General features: G+C 44.7%; 1 protein-coding gene across 4 annotated transcripts in view; it reads left to right on the top strand.

Moving 5' to 3' along the window:
* Nucleotides 1-23,653, top strand: part of ncoa1 (nuclear receptor coactivator 1) — a 76,545-nt gene that overhangs the window by 39,692 nt on the left and 13,200 nt on the right. For 3 of the 4 annotated variants that reach the window (XM_055885028.1, XM_055885027.1, XM_055885029.1), the window contains 7 exons: nucleotides 2,134-2,239; nucleotides 8,090-8,256; nucleotides 20,165-20,271; nucleotides 20,819-20,996; nucleotides 22,041-22,220; nucleotides 23,120-23,221; nucleotides 23,479-23,619. In XM_055885028.1, coding sequence (XP_055741003.1) covers nucleotides 2,151-2,239; nucleotides 8,090-8,256; nucleotides 20,165-20,271; nucleotides 20,819-20,996; nucleotides 22,041-22,220; nucleotides 23,120-23,221; nucleotides 23,479-23,619 — 964 coding nt within the window. In that variant the 5' untranslated portion in view covers nucleotides 2,134-2,150. Of the gene's footprint in view, nucleotides 1-2,133; nucleotides 2,240-8,089; nucleotides 8,257-20,164; nucleotides 20,272-20,818; nucleotides 20,997-22,040; nucleotides 22,221-23,119; nucleotides 23,222-23,478; nucleotides 23,620-23,653 lie in introns of those variants that run through there. The other variant, XM_055885032.1, reaches the window with a different exon arrangement.

Here is a 23,653-nt window from a genome sequence, read left to right as displayed (position 1 = left end):
TTCACATTCTTAAAATAAAGTGGTGATCCTAACTGACCTAAGACAGGGAATCTTTACTAGGATTAAATGTCAGGAATTGTGAAAAACTGAGTTTAAATGTATTTGGCTGAAGTGTATGTAAACTTCCGACTTCAACTAAATATAGCTGCAAACAAACACAATCAACAATCAATGCTGAACAACAGTTAGACATCTCACCGCTTGTGGAGCACAGAGGAGGCCAAAGAATAGTCAACCAAGGGGAAAAAACTATCGCCTCAATAGCTAAATCAGCCGTTACACCACTTTGGGCTATATTTGGGCATTATGGAAACCCATAACAAACTCCATGACCCTTTACCAACACCAGTCAGATGACTTAAAGTGTGACGCACAAATATGAGGGGACATTTTGTCTCTTTGATCAACTGCTGTGATGAATGGCTGTGAATTCCAGCGCCACAAATCTGCAGGGGAAAGGCCTCTTTAATTTAACTAGTCTTAATCTTTCATCTGTGGTGCTGTCTGCCTCCCCTACAGTAACATGCCTGTGACCCTCACCTCATCCCCATCAACCCCCCCCAGCACAGCCCCACTACTGATAACACTGCTTGGAATGAGTGCCCGTGGACGGAGAGGAGTGATGCGAATGCACAGACCAGTGGAGAGGGAAGAATGTGGTCGAGCAAGCAGAGGATGGGTCCCGCAAGTGCACAGGCAGCGGGGTCGCGCAAATTAAACTTTACTTGCAAGTGTGACTTTAAGCAAGCAGAACATCGTTGCCGCATGCAAAATATTCATTTGAGAGCAGAGATTATCAATCATTTTTTTGCAGAGATACTTAAACATCTTGCTCTCGCAACTGCAATATTTTACTATCGTTTTAGAGGTGAAAATTCTAGCCAATGAACATGGTCGTCACTAGTTAACACAGCCAACTCATATCAAACAAACACATACCAGACACTTTGTGGAAAGGTGAAGACAAACAATTAGCTAGTGGTGGACTATGGTGTTACTTAGCTAGAGATGGCCATTTGCTTTTCTTTTTACAGCTTTACGTTGCTGGTTGATAAGTAATTAGCTATCTAGCTAGTTCGCTAACTTTAGTAAGTAGATTCCACTCAACTCAAGGTATAGTATAGCGATTTATTTTATTTCCCAATTACTTTGCTTATGTATCAAGTTGAAGCTGGGTTGACCAAGTTGTTCGGTGATTACTGTTCAAGCTAGCTAGCAAGTTTAACAGATGTCTCTGAAACTCTGAAGTGCATCCATTTGACCTCATGCACTTAACTCAACCAATCACATGACACAACACTGGACTGACAACACTACACTCAAGCATTTGTTAGTTCGGCCATCACTCCAGTGAAAGTGACCAATCTAAGGTTTCTAGACACACACCCACCTCTTTCCCACCAGCCTGAAATTCATTCGAGAGAAAAAAAGAGACATTTTAACCCAAAGGTGCCAAGTCTTGAGAGACAGCATCTTGATAAATTGAGAGTGAAAGACATGTGTTTAGTATTGTTGGTGGACAATTTGATGTTTTCCCAAAAAACTGTTACACATTTGAACCATGTTGCTTACGGTTCTATAGTTTTTGATTTAGACATTTTTCTTTTTGATCCGTGGCATTGATGTTCTGCTCGCCCAAGCTCTCAAGTTTGACCTGTCCACTCGCAGAACACATCCTCTGCTTTCTCGCCCAAATCTCTGCGCTATCGACTGGTCTGTGTGCTCACGGGATCCATCCTATGCACTCTCAAATCAGTGTTTGCTTGCTCAATTATGTTTCGCCTCGCTCGACAGCGGCATCTCACACGCAATGGACTTTAGAGGCTGATTATTGTGTTTGTGTGTGTGTGTGTGATCAGCGGTGTCCCATTTGCTTCAGATGCCTAACATGGATCTGCAATTAGGAGGGAAATGATGATGTGATTTCCTGTCAAATGGACCCCTCTGTGTCCCAGTCCTAAAACCAATCCTGATTCAGGTCATGCTGACCAGAAGTCAAGATGGTTCTTCCCGCGTTAGGCTTTGTGTTTTTAACTTCTTTGTCTCCTCCATGAGTGGTGTTATGTCTGATTTTTGAATCAGCTGTGATTGTGGTTTCTTGCCCAGGCTAACCCTGTCCTCTTCTCTCACCAGGTGTCCTGAAGCTCAGAATGAGTGCTGTAGGGGAAAGTGCCCTGGATCCTTCCACGCCAGAGTCCCGCAAGAGGAAGGGCTCACCATGCGACACCTCAGAGCAGAGGTAAGAACACGGTCATTTACCTTTTAATCACTTAGCAGACACTCTTATCCAGAACGATTGACAAGATGATGATGATGACGATGGTCTTCATTGCCTTTCAAGAGTCAATTCTTTCCACCACTACACATACTCAACAAGAAGCATCCCCTCAGAAGTACAGTATAAGCTTGCTACTACCCTTCAGATTTGTTCTCTCATGTTCATCTGTGTTTGCATAGTAACCCAAGAAGCTACCCGCTTCTGTGGCCCTGTTGGTGTTGAGGGATAGGAGTTTGAGCCTGTGCACATTTGGCTTGAATTCTTGTGTTATCATGCAGTTATGTCAATGGCAGATTTGTGTGAGAATTTGAAATATTTTTAGAGTATACAATGCATTCTGAAAGTATTCAGACCCCTTGACTTTTTACACTTTGTTACGTTACAGCCTTATTCTAAACTTGATTAAATAATTGTTTTCCTCATCAATCTACACACAATACCCCATAATGACAAAGCAAAAACAGGTTTTTAGAAGTTTTAGCAAGCTTATTACACCTGTATTTGGGGAGTTTCTCCCATTCTCTGCAGATTCTCTCAAGCTCTGTCAGGTTGGATGGGGATAATCGCTGCACAGCTATTTTCAGATCTCTCCAGAGATGTGCGATCGGGTTCAAGTACGGGCTCTGGCTGGGCCACTCAAGGACATTCAGAGACTTGTCCCGAAGCCACTCCTGCATTGTCTTGGCTGTGTGCTTAGGGTCATTGTCCTGTTGGAAGGTGAACCTTCGCCCCAGTCTGAGGTCCTGAGCACTCTGGAGCAGGTTTTCATCAAAGATCTGTCTGTACTTTGCTCCGTTCATCTTTCCCTCGATCCTGACTAGTCCCCCAGTCCCTGCCACTGAAAAACATTCCCACAGCATGCTGCCACCACCATGCTTCACCAGGTTTCCTCCAGACATGACACTTGGCATTTAGGCCAAAGAGTTCAATCTTGGTTTCATCAGACCAGATAATCGTGTTTCTCATGGTCTGAGAGTCCTTTAGGTGCCTTTTGGCAAACTCCAAGCGGGCTGCCATATGCCTTTTACTGAGGAGTGGCTTCTGTCTGGCCACTCTACCATAAAGGCCTGATTGGTGGAGTACTTCAGAGATGGTTGTCCTTCTGGAAGGTTCTCCAATCTCAGGAACTCTAGAGCACTGTCAGAGTCACTATCAGGTTCTTGGTCACCTCCCTGACCAAGGCCCTTCTCCCCCGATTGCTCACTATTGGCAGGTCGGCCAGCTCTAGGAAGAGTCTTGGTGGTTCCAAACTTCTTCCATTTAACCTCTGCGCTACGGACCCCTTTAGCGGGATCATTTTCCTAAACAACCTCTGAATTGCAGGGCGCCAAATATTACTAAAAATATTTATAATCATGCAATCACAAGTGAAATATACCAAAACACAGCTTAGCTTGTTGTTAATCCACCTATCGTGTCAGATTTTGAAAATATGCTTTACAGCGAAAGCAATCCAAGCTTTTGTGAGCGTATCAATCAATGCTAGAACAGCTAGACCCAAATTAGCATGGTCACGAAAGTCAAAAGAGCAATAAAATGAATCGCTTACCTTTGATAATCTTCAGATGTTTGCACTCACGAGACTCCCAGTTACACAATAAATGTTATTTTTGTTCGAAAAATATTACTTTTATAACAAAAAAACGCTATTTGGGTTGCGCGTTATGTTCAGAAAACCAAAGCCTCGTTCCGTTCGACAAATTCCAAAAAGTATCCGTAATATTCGTAGAAACATGTCAAATGTTTTTTATAATCAATCCTCAGGTTGTTTTTAACATACATAATCGATAATATTTCAACCGGACCGTAACCTATTCAATAAAAGAGAGAAAGAAAATGGAGAGCTACCCCTCTCGCGCGCAGGAACTAATCAAAGGACACCTGACTAGTTTTGAAAAATCTTGCTCATTTTTCAAAATAAAAGCCTGAAACTATGTCTAAAGCCTGGTCACAGCCTGATGAAGCCATTGGAAAAGGAATCTGGTGGATACCCCTTTTAAATGGAAGAAAGACGGGAAATGAAACACATATTAAAAATTTAAAAAATCACTTCCGGGTTAGATTTCCTCAGGTTTTCGCCTGCAAAATCTGTTTTGTTATACTCACAGACAATATTTTGACAGTTTTGGAAACTTTGGAGTGTTCTATCTTAATCTGTAAATTATATGCATATTCTACGATCTAGACCTGAGAAATAGTCCATTTACCTTGGGAACGTTATTTTAAAAAATCAATAATAATCTGACCCCTAGCGTCAAGAAGAATGATGGATGCCACTGTTCTTCGGGACCTTTAATACTTACCCTTCCCCAGATCTGTGCCTCGACACAATCCTGTCTTGAACTCTATGGACAATTCCTTCGACCTCATGGCTTGGTTTTTGCTCTGACATGCACAGTCAACTGTGTGACCTTATATAGACAGGTGTGTGCTTTTCCAAATCATGTCAAATCAATTGAATTTGCCACAGGTGGACTCCAATGAAGTTGTTAGAAACATCTCAAGGAGGATCAATGGAAACAGGATGCGAAACAGGATGCACTCAATTTCGAGTCTCAAAGGGTCTGAATAGTTATGTATTTCTATTGTTATATTTTTATGTTTGCAAAAATGTCTAAACCTGTTTTCGCTTTGTCATGTGTAGATTGATGAGGATTTTTTTTTTTTTATCCATTTTAGAATAAGGCTGTAACGTAACAATGTGGGAAAAGTCTAGGGGTCCGAATTCATTGTACTGTATATGGGGATTTGACCAGATGGATGCTCTGTTAGTGGCTGAAGGTTGCCGAGGTTGTGTTGATAGCTAGGGTCTCCTCTACAAGGCCTCAGTAGGCTGATGTTAACTGCAGCTTGATCCATCGCACAGTGCCTGTCTGTTTCTACACCAACCCCATGCAGCGCCTGACATGCACACACACACCACGCCTGTCCACGAGCAGCCTTGGTAATGTTTTATTTTATTTAACCTTTATTTAACGAGGCAAGTCAGTTAAGAACAAATTCTTATTTACAATGACGACCTACCAGGGAACAGTGAGTTAACTGCCTTGTTCAGGGGCAGAACAACAGATCTTTACCTTGTCAGCTCGGGATTCGATCTAGCAACCTTTTGGTTACTGGCCCAACACTCTAACCGCTAGGCTACCTGCTGCCCCAATGCACTGACCTACTGTCATCTCCCACACACTGTCATCTCCCTCTCACTCACCCACTCACTCACTCACTCACTCACTCACAATTAGGGCTGGGCGACATGGCCTAAAAATATTATCGCTTTTTTTTTTCAAACTTATGGGCGATTCACGATATGTATCTAAAAATGTTTTTAAGGTTTGCTCTAAATAACTGTTGTCTTACAATGAATCATGAGACAATATGCCCCACTAATCATTTAATTTTTTTTATAAAAATAGTTGAACCTGCTTTTTTTTTTGCAATAATCACTGATCTGGCTGTAAAGTCTCTGAAAATGCTATTTTTGTTACAAATGTAACTAGAACCATGCATAATGCACATTCACTAACTTCTTGCAGCAGGCATTGGGCTATAGAAAATGAACACAGGTCTCATCAACAATCCCAAGCCCACGTGCTAGTGATTAGCCAGCTAATCTATATATTTCAAGTTTAGCCAACTTGGATCTATTTGCTAACTAGCAAGGTTGAACAGTTGAATTGTTATGAACACACCCTTCTATCTGTCTCCAACTGTTTGAAAAGCATGTTAACCTGTCCACGTAGTTCAGATGTTGAAATTAAGTGGCCTACAGGATTTCTCAGAATGAGAACGAATTGCCAATTCCTTATATAATTGTGTTTTATGCTTATTGCCCATTTATAAAACACAGACTAGACAGCTAGTATAACAGTCTTTGGCTAAAATGCTGCTAGCGGTACCCCAATGCTGCACGTGACAAACTGGGTATATATTTTCCAGAATCAATGTTCATTGACACTCATTTTAGTGGTGTCTGCTCTGCATGCAATTTAGAATAGTTGAGATAAACATTATTGTTAGAAAGGTTAACTTCTCCTCTATTACAGTAAAATAATGTCTCAATGTGTTTGTGTCCATACTATTATAATTTTTTGACCGATTCTGTGGGATGTAAATATTGAGTTGAAACCAAATGTCAGAGATGTGATCTCTCAACTTTGATGGTGTGAGAGGCAGGGGGAGGGGCTTGGTGTGTGTGTGTAAACCATTGAGGAAGAAGCAAAAATGAGGCCAATGCGTTTCTGTGGGCTTATTTTGGACCAAGCTTCTTGCCTGCCTTCCCGCCTTTGGGACAACGACTCCAATTGTTAGGGCGGAGATGTGCATCTCGTCATTAAATACAGATCTCACACTGGCATTAGTCAAATATAGTCACTCTGACACACACACATATACACACACACCATTGTTTCCGTTAGCCAATAATAGCTGGCTGTTTAATTTTTTTTTTAAAGAAGATAAATAAAATTGGCACCAGATTGACATAGGCTCACCATGTCCATAAGGCTATGGGAAGCTAAGCTTTTAAATAAATTCCCCAAATTATATAGCCTAATTAGCCTACTCATGTCTATACATAAATAATTCAAAATGGGCTACTAAAGCATGAGCTTTAAAAAACATGTTTTAAATTGCCTACAGTCGTAGAGAAGAAATAGCCTAGGCCTCTACGCTATACGCGCTCAGCCATGCATTGAACTGGCTTTTTTGCAAACAGTGATTGAGTTATATTATTAACCTGAATTATGACTATCCAATCTACTCATCGCATTACGAGTAGTAGGCTATCTTACATAAGTCTGCAAATGCGATCAATCCCATTCTATCCTGTTTTGTAGGCCAAGTATCCAACCATTTTATCACTCATATTTTATCATGTTTACCACATTTCTTCTGAAACCTACTTTCAGCTTCAGCGGGCAAAAAAAATTGAGAGAACAAGGTCAAGCCAAGCCGTAGTCAGTCCCTGCATTCCTCTAATATCTCACACATGGTCAGTGCAGAGCTAGTAGTCACTCAGCTCTTAGCCAGGGTTGCTCTCAGCTCGTAGGGCTTTCAGTGCTAGGATAACTCAGTTAGCTGCTGGGCTGCTGCTAGAGTGCGGATGTGGATCTGAGTGCATCCACTGTGTGTACATGTGCGACTGAGTTCCAAACAGCCCTGGGAGCTTTGATTAGAGAGAGAGACAGAGAATAGCATTTCAGTTGATGCCCTGCTAGGTGGAACAATAACACACTGGCAGCAGGGTTAATCCCCCTCTCCTCAGCTGTTCTCTCGCTCTCTGCACTGGTCTGCTTTTCTGCCCTGTCAGCGCTGGTCTCTCCTGCAGCTCTCTGCTCTGGTCCCACTGCCCCCCCCCCCCCCCCCCCCCCCCTCTCTGTCTATGTGCTGGCCTCATATAAGCCATGAATTATTGAGAGGCCCGCTGCTCCTGTAGATCCCCCCCAGCCCTGATCCTCCTCTCCCCTCCATCCTTCCCCGTACTCGTTGGTACCAACCCAGCAGCAGCAGCGGACAGTCTGCCTGGATACTCTCTGATGAGCCCAGGGCTGCATTCCAATACTCTACAATGTCATCTCATTCACGTCTTTGTCCCCTGTCCTTCAGGAAATACTTCAACTCATGCGCGTGTCAGTTGTAGTCTCGAACTAGAACTCTGTGTGTTTCATGGACTCTGTGTCGGGTCAAGTTATCCTTTATGTTGCGAAGGAGGATTCATTTGGTTGCAGCTAACACGCCATAAAATCACTTTCAGCAAAGTTATGAACATTTCTCAAAAATAAACCTAAACTGTGTGTGTGGCTGTCCTTGCAGTTTGGAGAAGCGGCGGCGGGAGCTGGAGTGTCGTTACATAGACGAGCTGGCGGAGCTCCTGTCTGCCAACATGGGCGACATCGCCAGCCTCAACGTCCAGCCAGACAAGTGTCACATCCTCAAGAGCACCGTGGACCAGATCCAGCAGATCAAACGGCGCGAGCAGGGTGAGCAACAGCACATTAGACACACTTTCTCACTCACTAATGAAACACTCATTTGCATACACACATGCACTGTCTTGCTCTCTCTAGTACACACACACACACACACACACACACACACACACACACACACACACACACACACATTTGTTTTACTATCCTTGTGGAGACCAAACAATTGATTCCCTTTCAAAATCCTATTTTCCCTAACCCCTAACCCCTAAGCCTAAAATAGCCTTTTTCCCTGTGGAGACAGGACAAATGTTCCAACTTGTCAGAATATTCCTTGTTTTAGTATCCTTGTGATGACCTCTGGCCCCCACAAGGATAGTAAAACAAAAAACACACACATACGCCCATTCTCACTCTCATTCCCCTCAGTCACTTTACTGACCAACATGGTCACTTCACCTCCCTCACTTCTTTACTCATTTGCTCTTTCTCCCTCAATCACCCACTCCTACTCCCTCTAAAGACGTCTAGGTTGCTAGGTGAATTCTGCCCAGCCGTAGGGACCCTTGGGAAATCATGCTTCTTAGTCCACAGGGCTGAATGACAAACCAGACGAATCCCACCTTTAACTCACTGAAAGCTGTGACGCCATTCTGCTGCGTCTTATGGATCCTTACATATCCATCCACACGCATCCTATGTTAGTATACTTAATGCTTACCAGAGCCGTATCTCTGTTCTCTATAGGCCCATATTGCTCTGATGCTTATGTATCATTGCATGCATATTTTGTACCCTTACATATTAGTTCCCTTACATTAGTTCTATGCATCTGGTAGTTCAGCTCTCCCAGTTAGTTCTACTTACGTAGTCTCGGTGGCGGCGCTTGTGCTCCCAGATCATCTCTTAATCAGTAACTGGTCAGTGTTCAATGGAAAAGCCATAAAACGATAAGAGCCAGAGCATTGGTGTTTGTTCCAGGTCACACTAATCACACCCACACACATTCAGTGCACACACACACACACATGCTCAGACACACCAGGGATTGACATTAAGGGTTGCCTATTGCCTGGGGCAGGTGAACTGAGCAATCGCGGAAGTTGAGCCTGCTCTGAGGTTGCCCCACTGGAAAGCTGAATAATTAAAAAATATATATAAAAACTCAACTGATCTTTCTGGTTCCTCCGCATTATTTAAGTGAAAGACAGACAATTCATGGCATTTATGGCAGTCAGGCAAGTTGAGCCTGCTCTGAGATTTGTTTTACTGATAACAACCAGAGCACAAAGAATTCCAGTACTGATCTTTCTGATTCCTCCCCTAATGTATAGGAGAAAGGCATGCAGTATATGGTACTTCTGTGTATAAATAGATCATTTACATTGTCAGAAGATCATAATCTTCGAGCAACCAAAAAATACTCTTGACTTCTCCGAAGGGTAGTGCTTAAGTTGTAAATGTTTAGGTGCCAGAACAGAAAGTGATTGTGAGAGGGGAATGACCTGGGGGGCCTCTGAGGTATCGGAAAGGATGGCAAAAACCCACCTTTATAATAAAGCAGTGCATGCATATCATCACATTTGCGTAGTGACATAGAGCATTAGAGTAGAGGCCCTTAAAGAAGGTGCTCACATGGGGAACAGTTTTTGGCCTTATATAAACACATTTCATACAATTCTGTCATTTTATATGACTTGAGAATTTAATAGAATATTTTTTAATACCAAACAAATGATCGAAATGACAGTTACAGGAAATTATAGTCCTAGAAAAGCTTTCCACTTTCACTGACTTACCCAATGATGTGCAGCTCAACTTGCCGACAATGGCCAATACTCTCATGCCAAAAGCCTATCTCTCTTGATTTACTTAGTAAAACAATGTTTACTCAATAGACCTGTTTGGAAGTTTATAAAATATTTTGTCAGCCTACTGTCAGATTAGACTTTTCTTTGAAGCAGGAACCATTCACTTTCCAACCTATGTTTTCCTGCGATTGCTTTTGAGCTATTTCAAAAGACTTGTTCTGTCTGAATTCCGTTCCCAGACAGATTTGCCGTGCGTTCCCGGGCTATAGGCCTTATGATTGGGAAAAATAAACACTATCCACAGATAGGCTATAATGTTGCGCAAACCAAAATCTACATTTTCACATTACGTTTATTTAGGGGGCAGGAGAATTAACTCTGAAGAATTTTACATTGCAAACTGATTTTTTTATTTTTCATGTAGAGGAAGCATACTGGATCCGGCCAAATAGGTCCTGGAAACAAAATTGTAAAAACAGAGAGGTGCCGGATCCTGTTCCGCAAGGATCCGGCTCAAATGAAGCACTCCCGAAGGGCAAGTGCCTTTCAGACTTTAATGTCAATCCCTGCACACTGCCAGTATGGGATTAGCCATAGGTGTCACTCTACAGCAGTGGTAGTACTCACTAATATTTTTGAGGAAGATACTTTTAAACAACCACACTGGGCAAGCTGCCATACCCATCGGAGAACAGTGGTTAGGGGGGGGGGTTACAGAGTCAAATTTATTCATACGGGATGTCAAATGTATACATTAATACATTAATCAATCTATTCACTATCAAGTTATTTGTGTCAGAAACAAATCAAACTAGTTTGATTCTGGCCTTTTTGCCAATATCTCAATAAAAGTTCATACAAAGATATGTCAAATCATGTAATGTCAAGTTCCACTCCGAAGGAAGTATGCTTTGGAGTGATTGAAATGCATCAGAAATGTATTAGAATTATTCTGTTCAGATCCATAACTCCTCTTCTAATGAGTCCTGCACATCTGGTGCATCCTAGATGGAAGCATAATACACTGCTCAAAAAAATAAAGGGAACACTTAAACAACACAATGTAACTCCAAGTCAATCACACTTCTGTGAAATAACACTGTCCACTTAGGAAGCAACACTGATTGACAATACATTTCACATGCTGTTGTGCAAATGGAATAGACAAAAGGTGGAAATTATAGGCAATTAGCAAGCCACCCCCAAAAAAGGAGTGATTCTGCAGGTGGTGACCACAGACCACTTCTCAGTTCCTATGCTTCCTGGCTGATGTTTTGGTCACTTTTGAATGCTGGCGGTGCTCTCACTCTAGTGGTAGCATGAGACGGAGTCTACAACCCACACAAGTGGCTCAGGTAGTGCAGTTCATCCAGGATGGCACATCAATGCGAGCTGTGGCAAAAAGGTTTGCTGTGTCTGTCAGCGTAGTGTCCAGAGCATGGAGGCGCTACCAGGAGACAGGCCAGTACATCAGGAGACGTGGAGGAGGCCGTAGGAGGGCAACAACCCAGCAGCAGGACCGCTACCTCCGCCTTTGTGCAAGGAGGTGCACTGCCAGAGCCCTGCAAAATGACCTCCAGTAGGCCACAAATGTGCATGTGTCTGCTCAAACGGTCAGAAACAGACTCCATGAGGGTGGTATGAGGGCCCGATGTCCACAGGTGGGGGTTGTGCTTACAGCCCAACACCGTGCAGGATGTTTGGCATTTGCCAGAGAACACCAAGATTGGCAAATTCGCCACTGGCGCCCTGTGCTCTTCACAGATGAAAGCAGGTTCACACTGAGCACATGTGACAGACGTGACAGAGTCTGGAGACGCCGTGGAGAACGTTCTGCTGCCTGCAACATCCTCCAGCATGACCGGTTTGGCGGTGGGTCAGTCATGGTGTGGGGTGGCATTTCTTTGTGGGGCCGCACAGCCCTCCATGTTTTCGCCAGAGGTAGCCTGACTGCCAATAGGTACCGAGATGAGATCCTCAGACCCCTTGTGAGACCATATGCTGACACAAGCACATTTGTGGCCTGCTGGAGGTCATTTTGCAGGGCTCTGGCAGTGCACCTCCTTGCACAAAGGCGGAGGTAGCGGTCCTGCTGCTGGGTTGTTGGCCTCCTCCACGTCTCCTGATGTACTGGCCTGTCTCCTGGTAGCGCCTCCATGCTCTGGACACTACGCTGACAGACACAGCAAACCTTTTTGCCACAGCTCGCATTGATGTGCCATCCTGGATGAACTGCACTACCTGAGCCACTTGTGTGGGTTGTAGACTCCGTCTCATGCTACCACAAGAGTGAGAGCACCGCCAGCATTCAAAAGTGACCAAAACATCAGCCAGGAAGCATAGGAACTGAGAAGTCGTCTGTGGTCACCACCTGCAGAATCACTCCTTTTTTGGGGGTGGCTTGCTAATTGCCTATAATTTCCACCTTTTGTCTATTCCATTTGCACAACAGCATGTGAAATGTATTGTCAATCAGTGTTGCTTCCTAAGTGGACAGTGTTATTTCACAGAAGTGTGATTGACTTGGAGTTACATTGTGTTGTTTAAGTATTCCCTTTATTTTTTTGAGCAGTGTATATGTATGTGTTCTTGAAAGTCTGAGCTTTCAGGAATGGGACATAGTCGATAATAGCTCAAAAGATAGTCAAATTTGAAGCAGGGACATGATTTCAAGATGTGCGCTTTTCCCGCTATATTTGTCCCAGCCACTAATAGCGGATATCGAAGGTTACTTACATAACTACAGTTCTATGAACTAAGGGGGACATTCAGATGACTGAGGAAAACATGCACAACAAATGTATTCAGAATATTGCTGTAAGCTGCCAATAGAGTTGCTCAATGACTATGGGGGCGTTAAAGTCATCTTACAATAGTATAATTGGGTGGATTGCTGTCAGTGGCAGTGTTTCATTCCATGTATTTTTTTATCTGATGACTTATTCATCAAAACAGTGAGTAATGTACAGTGCATTCGGAAAGTATTCAGACCCCTTGACTTTTTTCCACATTTTGTTAAGTTACAGCCTTATTCTAAAATTGATTAAATATATTTTTTCCCTCATCAATCTACACACAATACACACAAATATCCCGTTTACATAAGTATTGACCTTTACTCAGTACTTTGTTGAAGCACCATTGGCAGCGAATACAGCCTTGAATCTTCTTGGGTATGACGCTACAAGCTTGGCACACCTGTATTTGGGGAGTTTCTCCCATTCTTCTCTGTAGATCCTTTCAAGCTCTGTCAGGTTGGATGGGGAGCGTTGCTGCACAGCTATTTTCAGGTCTCTCCAGATGTTTGATCGGCTTCAAGTCCAGGCTCAGGCTGGGCCACTCAAGGACATTCAGAGACTTGTCCTGTGTTGTCTTGGCTGTGTGCTTAGGGTCATTGTCCTGTTGGATGGTGAACCTTCGCCCCCACTCTGAAGTCCTGAGCGCCCTGAAGCCGATTTTCATGAAAGATCTGTCTGTACTTTGCTCCGTTCATCTTTACCTCGATCCTGACTAGTCTCCCAGTCCCTGCCGCTGAAAAGCATCCCCACACTAGATGCTGAAGCATGATGTCTATAGGTAGAACGAAAGGCCCCCATAGCACCCCCTCATCTCTACATCCCCAGGGCCTGAGCCACTCTGAAGCGTACAATCAGCTTGTTTCTAGGCCTAACCAGAGCCCTGAATACATTTTGGGTTCTGAACTTGACTTCAGCAGAAGAGTGTTAACACTGTTTGGACATGACTTCTAACCCGTTTTAACAGAGCTTCTCACAAGGCAGCCTCCCTCCAGCCCCTGACATCTAGCCAGTGTTGTCTCAGGGTCCCAACCCATCTTGTTATCATTCTCAGCTCTATGTGTTTGGGGGTTAACACACTCTTAGAAAAAGGTTAAGTTAGGGTAAAGGATTGTTCCCTGAGGTACAAAAATATCAAAATACAGATAATGTGCCTTCAGAAATACATATCTCACTGTACTGTTCATTACCTTTTAGGGTACTTGTCAAATCAAATCACATTGTATTGGTCACATACACATATATAGCAGATGTTATTGCAGTTGTAGTGAAATGCGTGTGTTCCTAGCTCCAACATGTGCGGATAATCTAGTATAATGGTTAATTTTTGTACCAAATATTTGGAATATAAAGCCACAATCATCACACACTCAAAAAAAATGTATTTTGTGTACCCTTATGATTCTTGATGGTACTGATCTTAACCTTGGCTTAGCAGAAAAGCTACAAATTAGCATTGTATTGAAAAAAGTATTTGTACCCACCATAAGGTACAATGATGAAGAAGAATTGGCCATTTTATTTACAGAATTTAAATACGTGGGGGCGTGGCTTTCAGTTATTTTTGGGGGGCTAATCTTGAATCGAAGTGTTTAAGTGGTTTATGGTTTTCTTAATTAAAGTTCTAAAGGCTAACATAACATGTGACAGTAAATAGCTGTAATATTTTACAGACCCTACTCAACACAGACCTCTTGGCATAATGGTTAAAGTGTTGGCTTGTCGCAGGACCCAGGTTTGAGTCCCAGGTGGGGCTACCCCCTGAATTTGCTACATTGGTGTATGGCGGAGAGGCGTATACACTTGAGGCACTTGGTTTAAAGAAGAGGACAATTTGTGCCTATTCAAATGAACAAACCGCTTTGTCACTGTGGTGGTACCTCAAAAATTCACATTTGTACCTTTTTATAATTCGTAAAAATCCAAATAACTTCATCTTCATTGTAAAGGGTTTAAACACTGTTTGCCATGCTTGTTCAATGAACCATGAACAATTAATGAACATGCACCTGTGGTATGGTTGTTATGACACTAACAGCTTACAGACGGTAGGCAATTAAGGTCACATTTATGAAAACTTAGGACACTAAAGAGGCATTTCTACTGACTCTGAAAAACACTAAAAGAAAGATGCCCAGGGTCCCTGCTCATCTGTGGGAATGTGCCTTAGGCATGCTGCAAGGAGGCATGAAGACTGCAGATGTGGCCAGGGAAATAAATTGCAATGTCCGTACTGTGAGACGCCTAAGACAGCGCTACAGGGAGACGGGACGGACAGATGATCGTCCTCTCAGTGGCAGACCACGTGTAACAACACCTGCACAGGATCGGTACATCCGAACATCACACCTGCGGGACAGGTACAGGATGGCAACAACAACTGCCCGAGTTACACCAGGAACGCACAATCCCTCCATCAGTGCTCAGTCTGTCCGCAATAGGCTGAGAGAGGCTGGACTGAGGGCTTGTAGGCCTGTTGTAAGGCAGGTCCTCACCAGACATCACCGGCAACAACGTCGCCTATGGGCACAAACCCACCGTCGCTGGACCAGACAGGACTAGCAAAAAGTGCTCTTCACCAATGAGTCGCGGTTTTGTCTCACCAGGGGTGATGGTCGGATTCGCGTTTATCGTCGAAGGAATGAGCGTTACACCGAGGCCTGTACTCTGGAGCGGGATCGATATGGAGGGTCCGTCATGGTCTGGGGCGGTGTGTCACAGCATCATCGGACTGAGCTTGTTGTCATTGCAGGCAATCTCAACGCTGTGTGTTACAGGGAAGACATCCTCCTCCCTCATGTGGTACCCTTCCTGCAGGCTCATCCTGACATGACCCTCCAGCATGACAATGCCACTAGCCATACTGGTCGTTCTGTGCCTGATTTCCTGCAAGACAGGAATGTCAGTGTTCTGCCATGGCCAGCGAAGAGCCCGGATCTCAATCCCATTGAGCACGTCTGGGACCTGTTGGATCGGAGGGTGAGGGCTAGGGCCACCCCCCCCCCCCCCCCCCCCCCGCCCCAGACATGTCCGGGAACTTGCAGGTGCCTTGGTGGAAGAGTAGGGTAACATCTCACAGCAAGAACTGGCAAATCTGATGCAGTCCATGAGGAGATGCACTGCAGTACTTACTGCAGCTGGAGGCCACACCAGAAACTGACTGTCACTTTTTTTATTTAGACCCCCCCCCCCTTTGTTCAGGGACACATTATTCAATTTCTGTTAGTCACATGTCTGTGGAACTTGTTCAGTTTGTCTCAGTTGTTGAATCTTGTTATGTTCATGTTCATATTGTTATGTTCATATTTACACACAAATATTTACACAAGTTTGTTGAAAATAAACGCAGTTGACACTGATAGGACGTTTCTTTTTTTGCTGCGTTTATTTGTAAAAATTATACTGTCTTGTCCCCTAAAGGTATGAACTGCAAGGGTACAATTAAGTATCTGTAACTAATAGTGCAATGGGCGTACCTTACCAGGTACCACTACAGTGACGAGATTGTGCCCCTTTAAGTACAATTCAGTACCTTTCTTTCTGAGAGTGTAGGTCATAAATCAAAACCAATGTAGTAGTAATGTAGTTGTATTTGGGTACTAGGAATGGGAACCTGTAGGCTTTGAAATGATGGGCTAGATCGAAGTGATGGAGGAGATTTGTTTTACAAGCCTTTAAATCCCTCTTGCAAACAACCGTGTCCGATTAAGGTCCGCGCCTTAACATTTTAATTTAACTTGAGACCCCTCTGATCATTATGTTACGACCACACCATTGGAATATTAACCCTCATAGCCTGGATGGAAACTAAAGCAGTTAGATTAGGATGAGGTTGTCCCTGAGGCTCTGATCTAAGATCAGGTTTTTCATTCATTCTGATGTTTAAGGTTAGGATTTGGGGAGAGAAAGCTGATCCAAGATCTGTGTCTAAGGGGCTACATGGTTCAGTATGCATTTACCCAGCTTTCTCCCTGCCATCAGAGATCCCATCAAGCATCCTGTTAGTATGGACACACACAAGCAGTGGGCGTTTCTAAGCAGCACTGTAGTGTATATACATTAGACACACACCACAGGCGTTAAGATGACTGCCTAACAGAAAGGCGTAGTTGCTCAAACGTATTTTAATTCCTGGCCCTGATCCCCATAATCACAAACAGGCTTGGAGACTCAGAATGTTGGTGTAAATTAGAATATTCCTTCTAGCCCTGGTTTCCTATCTGGAATAGGGTAGTACCGGAGGCCCAACGTACTAAGAGAGGGCTGGTGTTGGCCTTGAGCGGGCAGGCAGGGAGACGCAGTGGAGTAGAAGTGTAAGAGTAAACAGTGGCGCTCACTTCCCTGCACCAGAATTAGCACTCGCAACGGTGGCTCTCCAAAAGCCTCTGTGCTGTGTAGAAGGTGCCATTTTCCCTGTTTCAGCCTCAGTGAAATGAAGGGAAACATTAGGGTCAGGGTGTGTGTGTTTTCCTCCTTGTAAGGCTTTGGGGGTTGTTGAACGAGATGAGATCCTCTGTTTATTTTATGCACCCCCCGCATGAGCCTACTTCGAGCTGACATAACAATGGCATGAGGTTGTCAGGGTCCTAGCGGCCCCTGCGATGTCAGTCAGAGCTAGGGATGTGTGAGAGAGCAGCCAATGGCTGAGATCCCTGACCTTGTGCAAGAGGGCCTCTCGCATAGCCCAGCTTCCCTTTCCCCTACGCAGGGAGAACCAGGAACACACACCGCTCATGCTCACCCCTCCCCCTATCCCTAGGGCCGCACTCCGCTCCTTTGTGCCCCTCTCTCTCGCTCTCTCTCTCTCGCCCTCTAAACTCTCCCCTCTTTCACCTCTTGCCCCCTCTGTGTCCCCCTCCACCCTCTCCCCCTCTCCTATCTGATTCTGAGATAGACAAGGACAGACCCTGACTTCTCAGAAGACTCCAGATGTGTTAACTATTTTGGGAAGAAAATCACATCCTCAACAGGAGAAAAATACCCTGTATCCTGTTAGCCCCACCAATTCCAAACAACTGGAATTGCCCATGCATTTGCACACTTGGGAAGTTAAACACTGCTCTGGTGACAACCAGAAAGTAGTAGAGTAGTGTATCTGAGGAGTAGTGCAGCACGCGGCCCAACCAGCAGGCCTGCTGCAGGATATTCATGTCTGTGTACCATAAAGTCCTCACCTAGCCCTGGTTGATTTGTCAATAACCTAATTACGGTCTGGACTTTGTTGTGTTTTGTTTTTGGTTTCAGTGCTTGGCCTCCTGGAATACCACACATGATTCACAGTGATGTGCTCTCTCGCCACCCTGATTTTAAGACCTGGGCACCGGCCAGCCTGCGCTTCATAAATATACACTCCTCTCTGTTTGCTTCTCCCTGGAGAGGATACGGAGGAGATTGACTGGTGTGGTCGGGAGTACGGAGAAAAGTACCTCTGTTTCCTCTTTTCCTCTTCCTCTCTCTCCTTCCTCTTTCTTTATAGTATCACTCTCTGCTCCTGCTGTTGGCTACTTGGTGGGGACATGTCTGTACAGTGAGCGCTACGTGTTGACATCACGCTGGTCGTGACCTACATTTACCATTTACATTTTAGTAATTTAGCAGATGCTCTTATCCAAAGCGACAATAACTGCATTCATCTTACGATAACTGCGTGAGACAACAACATATCACAATCGTATTCCCTCAATAAAGTAGTTATCAGCAAAGTCAGTGGTAGTAGTAAAAGACAAGTGCATTTAGTTATTTAAAATTTTATGAGGGGGGTGGGGGCCGTCATTGCGATTTATTTAAGATAGTCTAAAGAGGTAGGGTTTCAGACGTTTTCGGAAGATGGGTAGGGACTCCACTGTCCTGACATTAAGGGAAAGCTTGTTCCCCATTGGGTTGCCAGGACAGAAGAGATTTGACTGGGCTGAGCGGGAGCTGCCCTCCAATAGGGGTGGGAGGGCCAAGAGACCAGAGGGGGCCGAACCAAGTACTCGGGGTGGGGCTGTATGGTTTGAGCATAGCCTGAAGGTAGGGGAGGGCAGTTCGGTGGGACTGGATCCGGTGTCACCGGCCAAGACTGAGCCTAGTCAGTGTGGAATGAGGGGAGGGGGAGGAGGAGGGGCGAGGGAGGTCCTCTCCTCATTATGGTTGTAGGGTAGTCCTGCCCTGTGAGGACAGTTGAGGACAGTGTGAGGGTGCTGATAGGTACTGGATATGAATAATACAGCCTCTCTGACAACAGACTGTAGATTTAGAGCCACCCCCAGAGACTCTGGGTAACAGGCTGGCTAACAGAGACTGGGACACTTTCTTTTCCTCTTTTCTCTATTGTCCTCCCTTCCTTAATCCTTTCCTCTTTCTCATGTCTTCCTTCTCGCTGTATCTCTCTTCTCCTTCATTTGCACTCTTTTCTCTATATATTTAGGCCTACTGTATTTTTCTTCCTCTCCTCTGTCTCTCTCTCTCTGTCTCTCTCTCTGTGTGTGTGTGTCAGGCCTACAGTACAGTGATGGCAGGTCTGGCCTCTCTCTCTGTCAGGCCTACAGTACAGTAATGACATGTGATGGCAGGTCTGGCCTCGCTCTCTCGCTCTCTGATCAGTCTAGTTCTCTGTATTCTATTTCACCCTGCTGGCCTCAGGCACCAATCATCATCTCTCAGATCAGCATCTTTCTCTCTGTCCACACCAGGGCCAGGCCAGGGCGTCAGCAGCCTATCATCAGGTCATTGATCAAGAAGAGAAAAAAAACATTGTCACTTGACAGTACACAGATCTACTATCCCCCTCCCTGGCTCCCTCTCCTCATCACTCTCTTTGGCCCTTTTTGTCCTAAGTAAAAGCTAACACCAGGTCCAAGAAGAGATTTGGGTCATTGTTGAATGGCTTTTTAAGAGTTTTTCACATGATATATGTATCTACATGGGGTATGGTTTAATTATAAACCCTGCTCCAAGCAGTATTCATTGGTGTCCATGCCAGAATAAACAGACCGTTTCCCGCTCACTTCCAGTCGTTGGCTTTAGCTGCTGTACAGTTACAGAATGCTGTAGTCATGTGCTGTGTTGAGTCCCCCTAACCCTTTGAGCTGGACTGATGTCATCAGAACACAGTTCATCAACAGCCCACACAGTTCATTACTCTCTATTGAATAATACCAGCTTCATTATGAGGGGAATAACTTATATAACAAGCTACTTAGGAGTTATTACTTGGAGTTACTAAGTAATTCCATAATGCCTATGTAATGTTTGATGTCAGTAAAATAAGGAAGACTAAAGGTACATGCTACCAATGGCTGATCACCCCATGTTCAGTCCCCCTGTATTGGAACTGTTCTTAAGATCTGTGTGTGCGTTTGCCCCCTGCAGAGAAAGCGGCTATGATGTCACCGGAAGATGAGGTGCAGAAGAGTGACATCTCGTCCAGTAGTCAGGGGATGGTGGAGAAAGAGGCTCTGGGGCCGCTGCTGCTCGAGGTGAGTGAAACAATAAAGGTTGGTGGAATTTGAATTTCAGTGAGAGACACAGGAAGTATCCACTTATCCATTGATTGGATAATTCAGTAATGCCGCTTTCTAAAGCACAGGTACTCTTTCGTGAGAAGATGATCATCTTATTGAGAAGATAATCATCTTATTGGTTGGTCATTAGTAAATACATGGGTAGTAATTAGATTGCACCTGCTCACAGTAGATTCATACAAAGTTAGATAAAGTGTTGTTTTTGTGTAAAAGTTCAAATGTAATTTTGAGGGAGGACAGCAATTTAGTTAGAATCTCTCTGTCTTCAACATTTTCTCTGTATTGTCCAGAGTGATTCAGTGACTGTATGTGTGGTTCTCAGGAGGTAGTTTCCCAGTGAGGCCCAGTGTCAGTATGCATGCCCCGTTAGTTCCTGGCCCACTTTCCCTGAGGCTGGGGCTGAGAGAGAGGCTGAGGTCCCCCCTTCTCCCTTTTTGTGTTCCCCTTTCTCCGGAGGTGTCCGTATCACTCCTCCTTTGTCCCTCCCTCTGTTTCGGGCCAGGCTCTGGACGGCTTCTTTTTTGTGGTGAACCGCGAGGGCCGGATGGTGTTTGTGTCGGAGAATGTGACGGGTTACCTAGGCTACACCCAGGAAGAGCTGATTACCTCCAGCGTCTACAGCATCCTCCATGTGGGAGACCACGGCGAGTTTGTCCGCAACTTGCTGCCCAAGAGCCTCGGTGAGGACGACAGGAGAGGTGGATGAGAGAAGAGGGGATGAGATGAGGCAGGAGATGATGGTGAAGGGAGGAGAGGAGGGTGAGGGGAAGGAGAGAGGGGGAGGTAGGAGAGGTGGAAGAAGATGAGAGGATGAGAAGCAAGAGAGAGAAGGGAGGAAAAGAGAGAATGACCAAGAAAGAAGGGTTGATGTCGAGTAGGAGGAAAGAGATGAGGAAGGAAGGAAAAGAAGAACATGATAAAGGGGAGATGACAGGTAAGAGAGAAAGGGATCAATCAAATGTATTTTCTAAAGCTCTTTTTACATCAGCAGTTGTCACAAAGTGCCATACAGAAACCCAGCCTAAAACGCCGCAGAGAAAGCAATGCAGATGTAGAAGCATGGTGGCTAGGAAAAACTCAGGCAGGAACCTAGGTAGAAACCTAGAGAGGAACCAGGCTCTGAGGGGTGGCCAGTCCTCTTCTGGCTGTGCCGACTGGAGATTATAAGAGTACATAACCATTAAGGATGGAGAGGAGGTAAGAGAGGAGAGGAACCTTTGCCTCTAGGTACATTATCATAGCTGTCACAGATCATGTAACAGCTATAAGAGCATAGTAACCAGGAGTCAACAGAGCCAACAGAGGGTCAGTGTTCCATGAATCCCCCAATAATCCCTCTATATAGACTAGGGAAGGCAGGATGGGTTAATACCAGCAGAGGTTAACACGTCAACTACCTGCCTGCCTGTCTTCAGTTTAAACTCACTAGACCCTCACTACTACTGTCTCGTTTATTCTCTCCTTATCCCCCTCTTCTCTCTCTGCCCCAGACATGTCATCCTGTCTGTTTTCAAACTATTATTATTACATCACACACATTGGTTTTACCTGCCTCTGTCATCCTGTCTCCCTCATCCTTTCTTTTCTTTCTCACACACTCTCCTGTATGTCCTGTGTAGTGGTGTGTGTCCCTGTTCCTAATGATGTGTGTGTCTGTCTACACCGTTACTGATGTTGTCTTTATGTGTGTGTGTGTGTGTGTGTGTGTGTGTGTGTGTGCGTAGTGAACGGGGTGCCATGGCCCCAGGAGCAGAGTCGGAGGAACAGTAACACATTTAACTGCCGGATGCTAAAGAGGCCTCCTGATGAGGTGGACTCAGAGAACCAGGAGGCACGACAGCAGTACGACATCATGCAGTGTTTTACTGTCTCCCAGCCCAAAGCCATGCCAGAGGAGGGAGATGGTGAGCACACACACATATACATACAGCTTACTGTACATACACAGATACATACAGCTTACTGTACATACACAGATACATACAGCTTACTGTACATACACAGATACATACAGCTTACTGTACATACACAGATACATACAGCTTACTGTACATACACAGATACATACAGCTTACTGTACATACACAGATACATACAGCTTACTGTACATACACAGATACATACAGCTTACTGTACATACACAGATACATACAGCTTACTGTACATACACAGATACATACAGCTTACTGTACATACACAGATACATACAGCTTACTGTACATACACAGATACATACAGCTTACTGTACATACACAGATACATACAGCTTACTGTACATACACAGATACATACAGCTTACTGTACATACACAGATACATACAGCTTACTGTACATACACAGATACATACAGCTTACTGTACATACACAGATACATACAGCTTACTGTACATACACGGATACAGCTTACTGTACATACACGGATACAGCTTACTGTACATACACGGATACAGCTTACTGTACATACACGGATACAGCTTACTGTACATATTCAGATACATACAGCTTACTGTACTACACAGATACATGCCAGGTATGCACACAGATGTTTACATACACACTCATGTCATACACATTCAAAAAGGTGTGTCAGCAGCATGACATCACGCTGGTCTTTACCTTGTCCTAACTAGACCAGAGCCATATAGGAGAGAAAGAGTTAGACATGGTGACGCCCTGCTTATTACAGCTAACACACACACACCCAAACACAAACACACACACACAGTCTCACATACATACACACACACACACACACACACACGTTAGAGGCTTAACTCTGACCTTTGATCTGTATTGTGCCCAGACCTGCAGAGCTGCCTGATCTGCATAGCCTGCCCGATGCCCCGCCCCCAGCAGCTACCCGCCATCCGCACTGAGTCCTTTATCACCAAACAGGACCCCACAGGTATTAGTCCCTGACCTCTCACTTTTTACCTCTCAACTCTACCCTCTCACACAAACTCCATGCACACACTCTCCAATTTGTAAATTAGAGAGCTTTCATGTTGCTCCAGAAGGTGGACTAACTGGAGAGTGTTACACAATAAACAGGCTTGTTGGTAAACCTACCTAGAGAGGAAAGGCAAGGACGGGGTTTCAGCTCTCACTACTCATGTACATCTGACCTCATAATAGACCACTGTTACTGATGTGTGTGTCCAGGGAAGATCATCTCCATAGAGACCAGTGCTCTGCGGGCGACGGGGCGACCGGGCTGGGAGGACCTGGTCAGGAAGTGTATCTACGCCTTCTTCCAGCCGCAGGGCAAAGAACCCTCCCACGCCAAGAAGCTGCTCCACGAGGGTGAGGAGAGGGGGAGTGGGGAGAGAAGGGGAGG

Source organism: Salvelinus fontinalis, chromosome 27 (genome assembly GCF_029448725.1).
Source record: "Salvelinus fontinalis isolate EN_2023a chromosome 27, ASM2944872v1, whole genome shotgun sequence".
In the NCBI taxonomy this organism is placed as follows: domain Eukaryota; kingdom Metazoa; phylum Chordata; class Actinopteri; order Salmoniformes; family Salmonidae; genus Salvelinus; species Salvelinus fontinalis.
The sequence above is the reverse complement of the archived record's forward strand: the minus strand, read 5'-3'. Positions and strand labels throughout refer to the sequence as shown.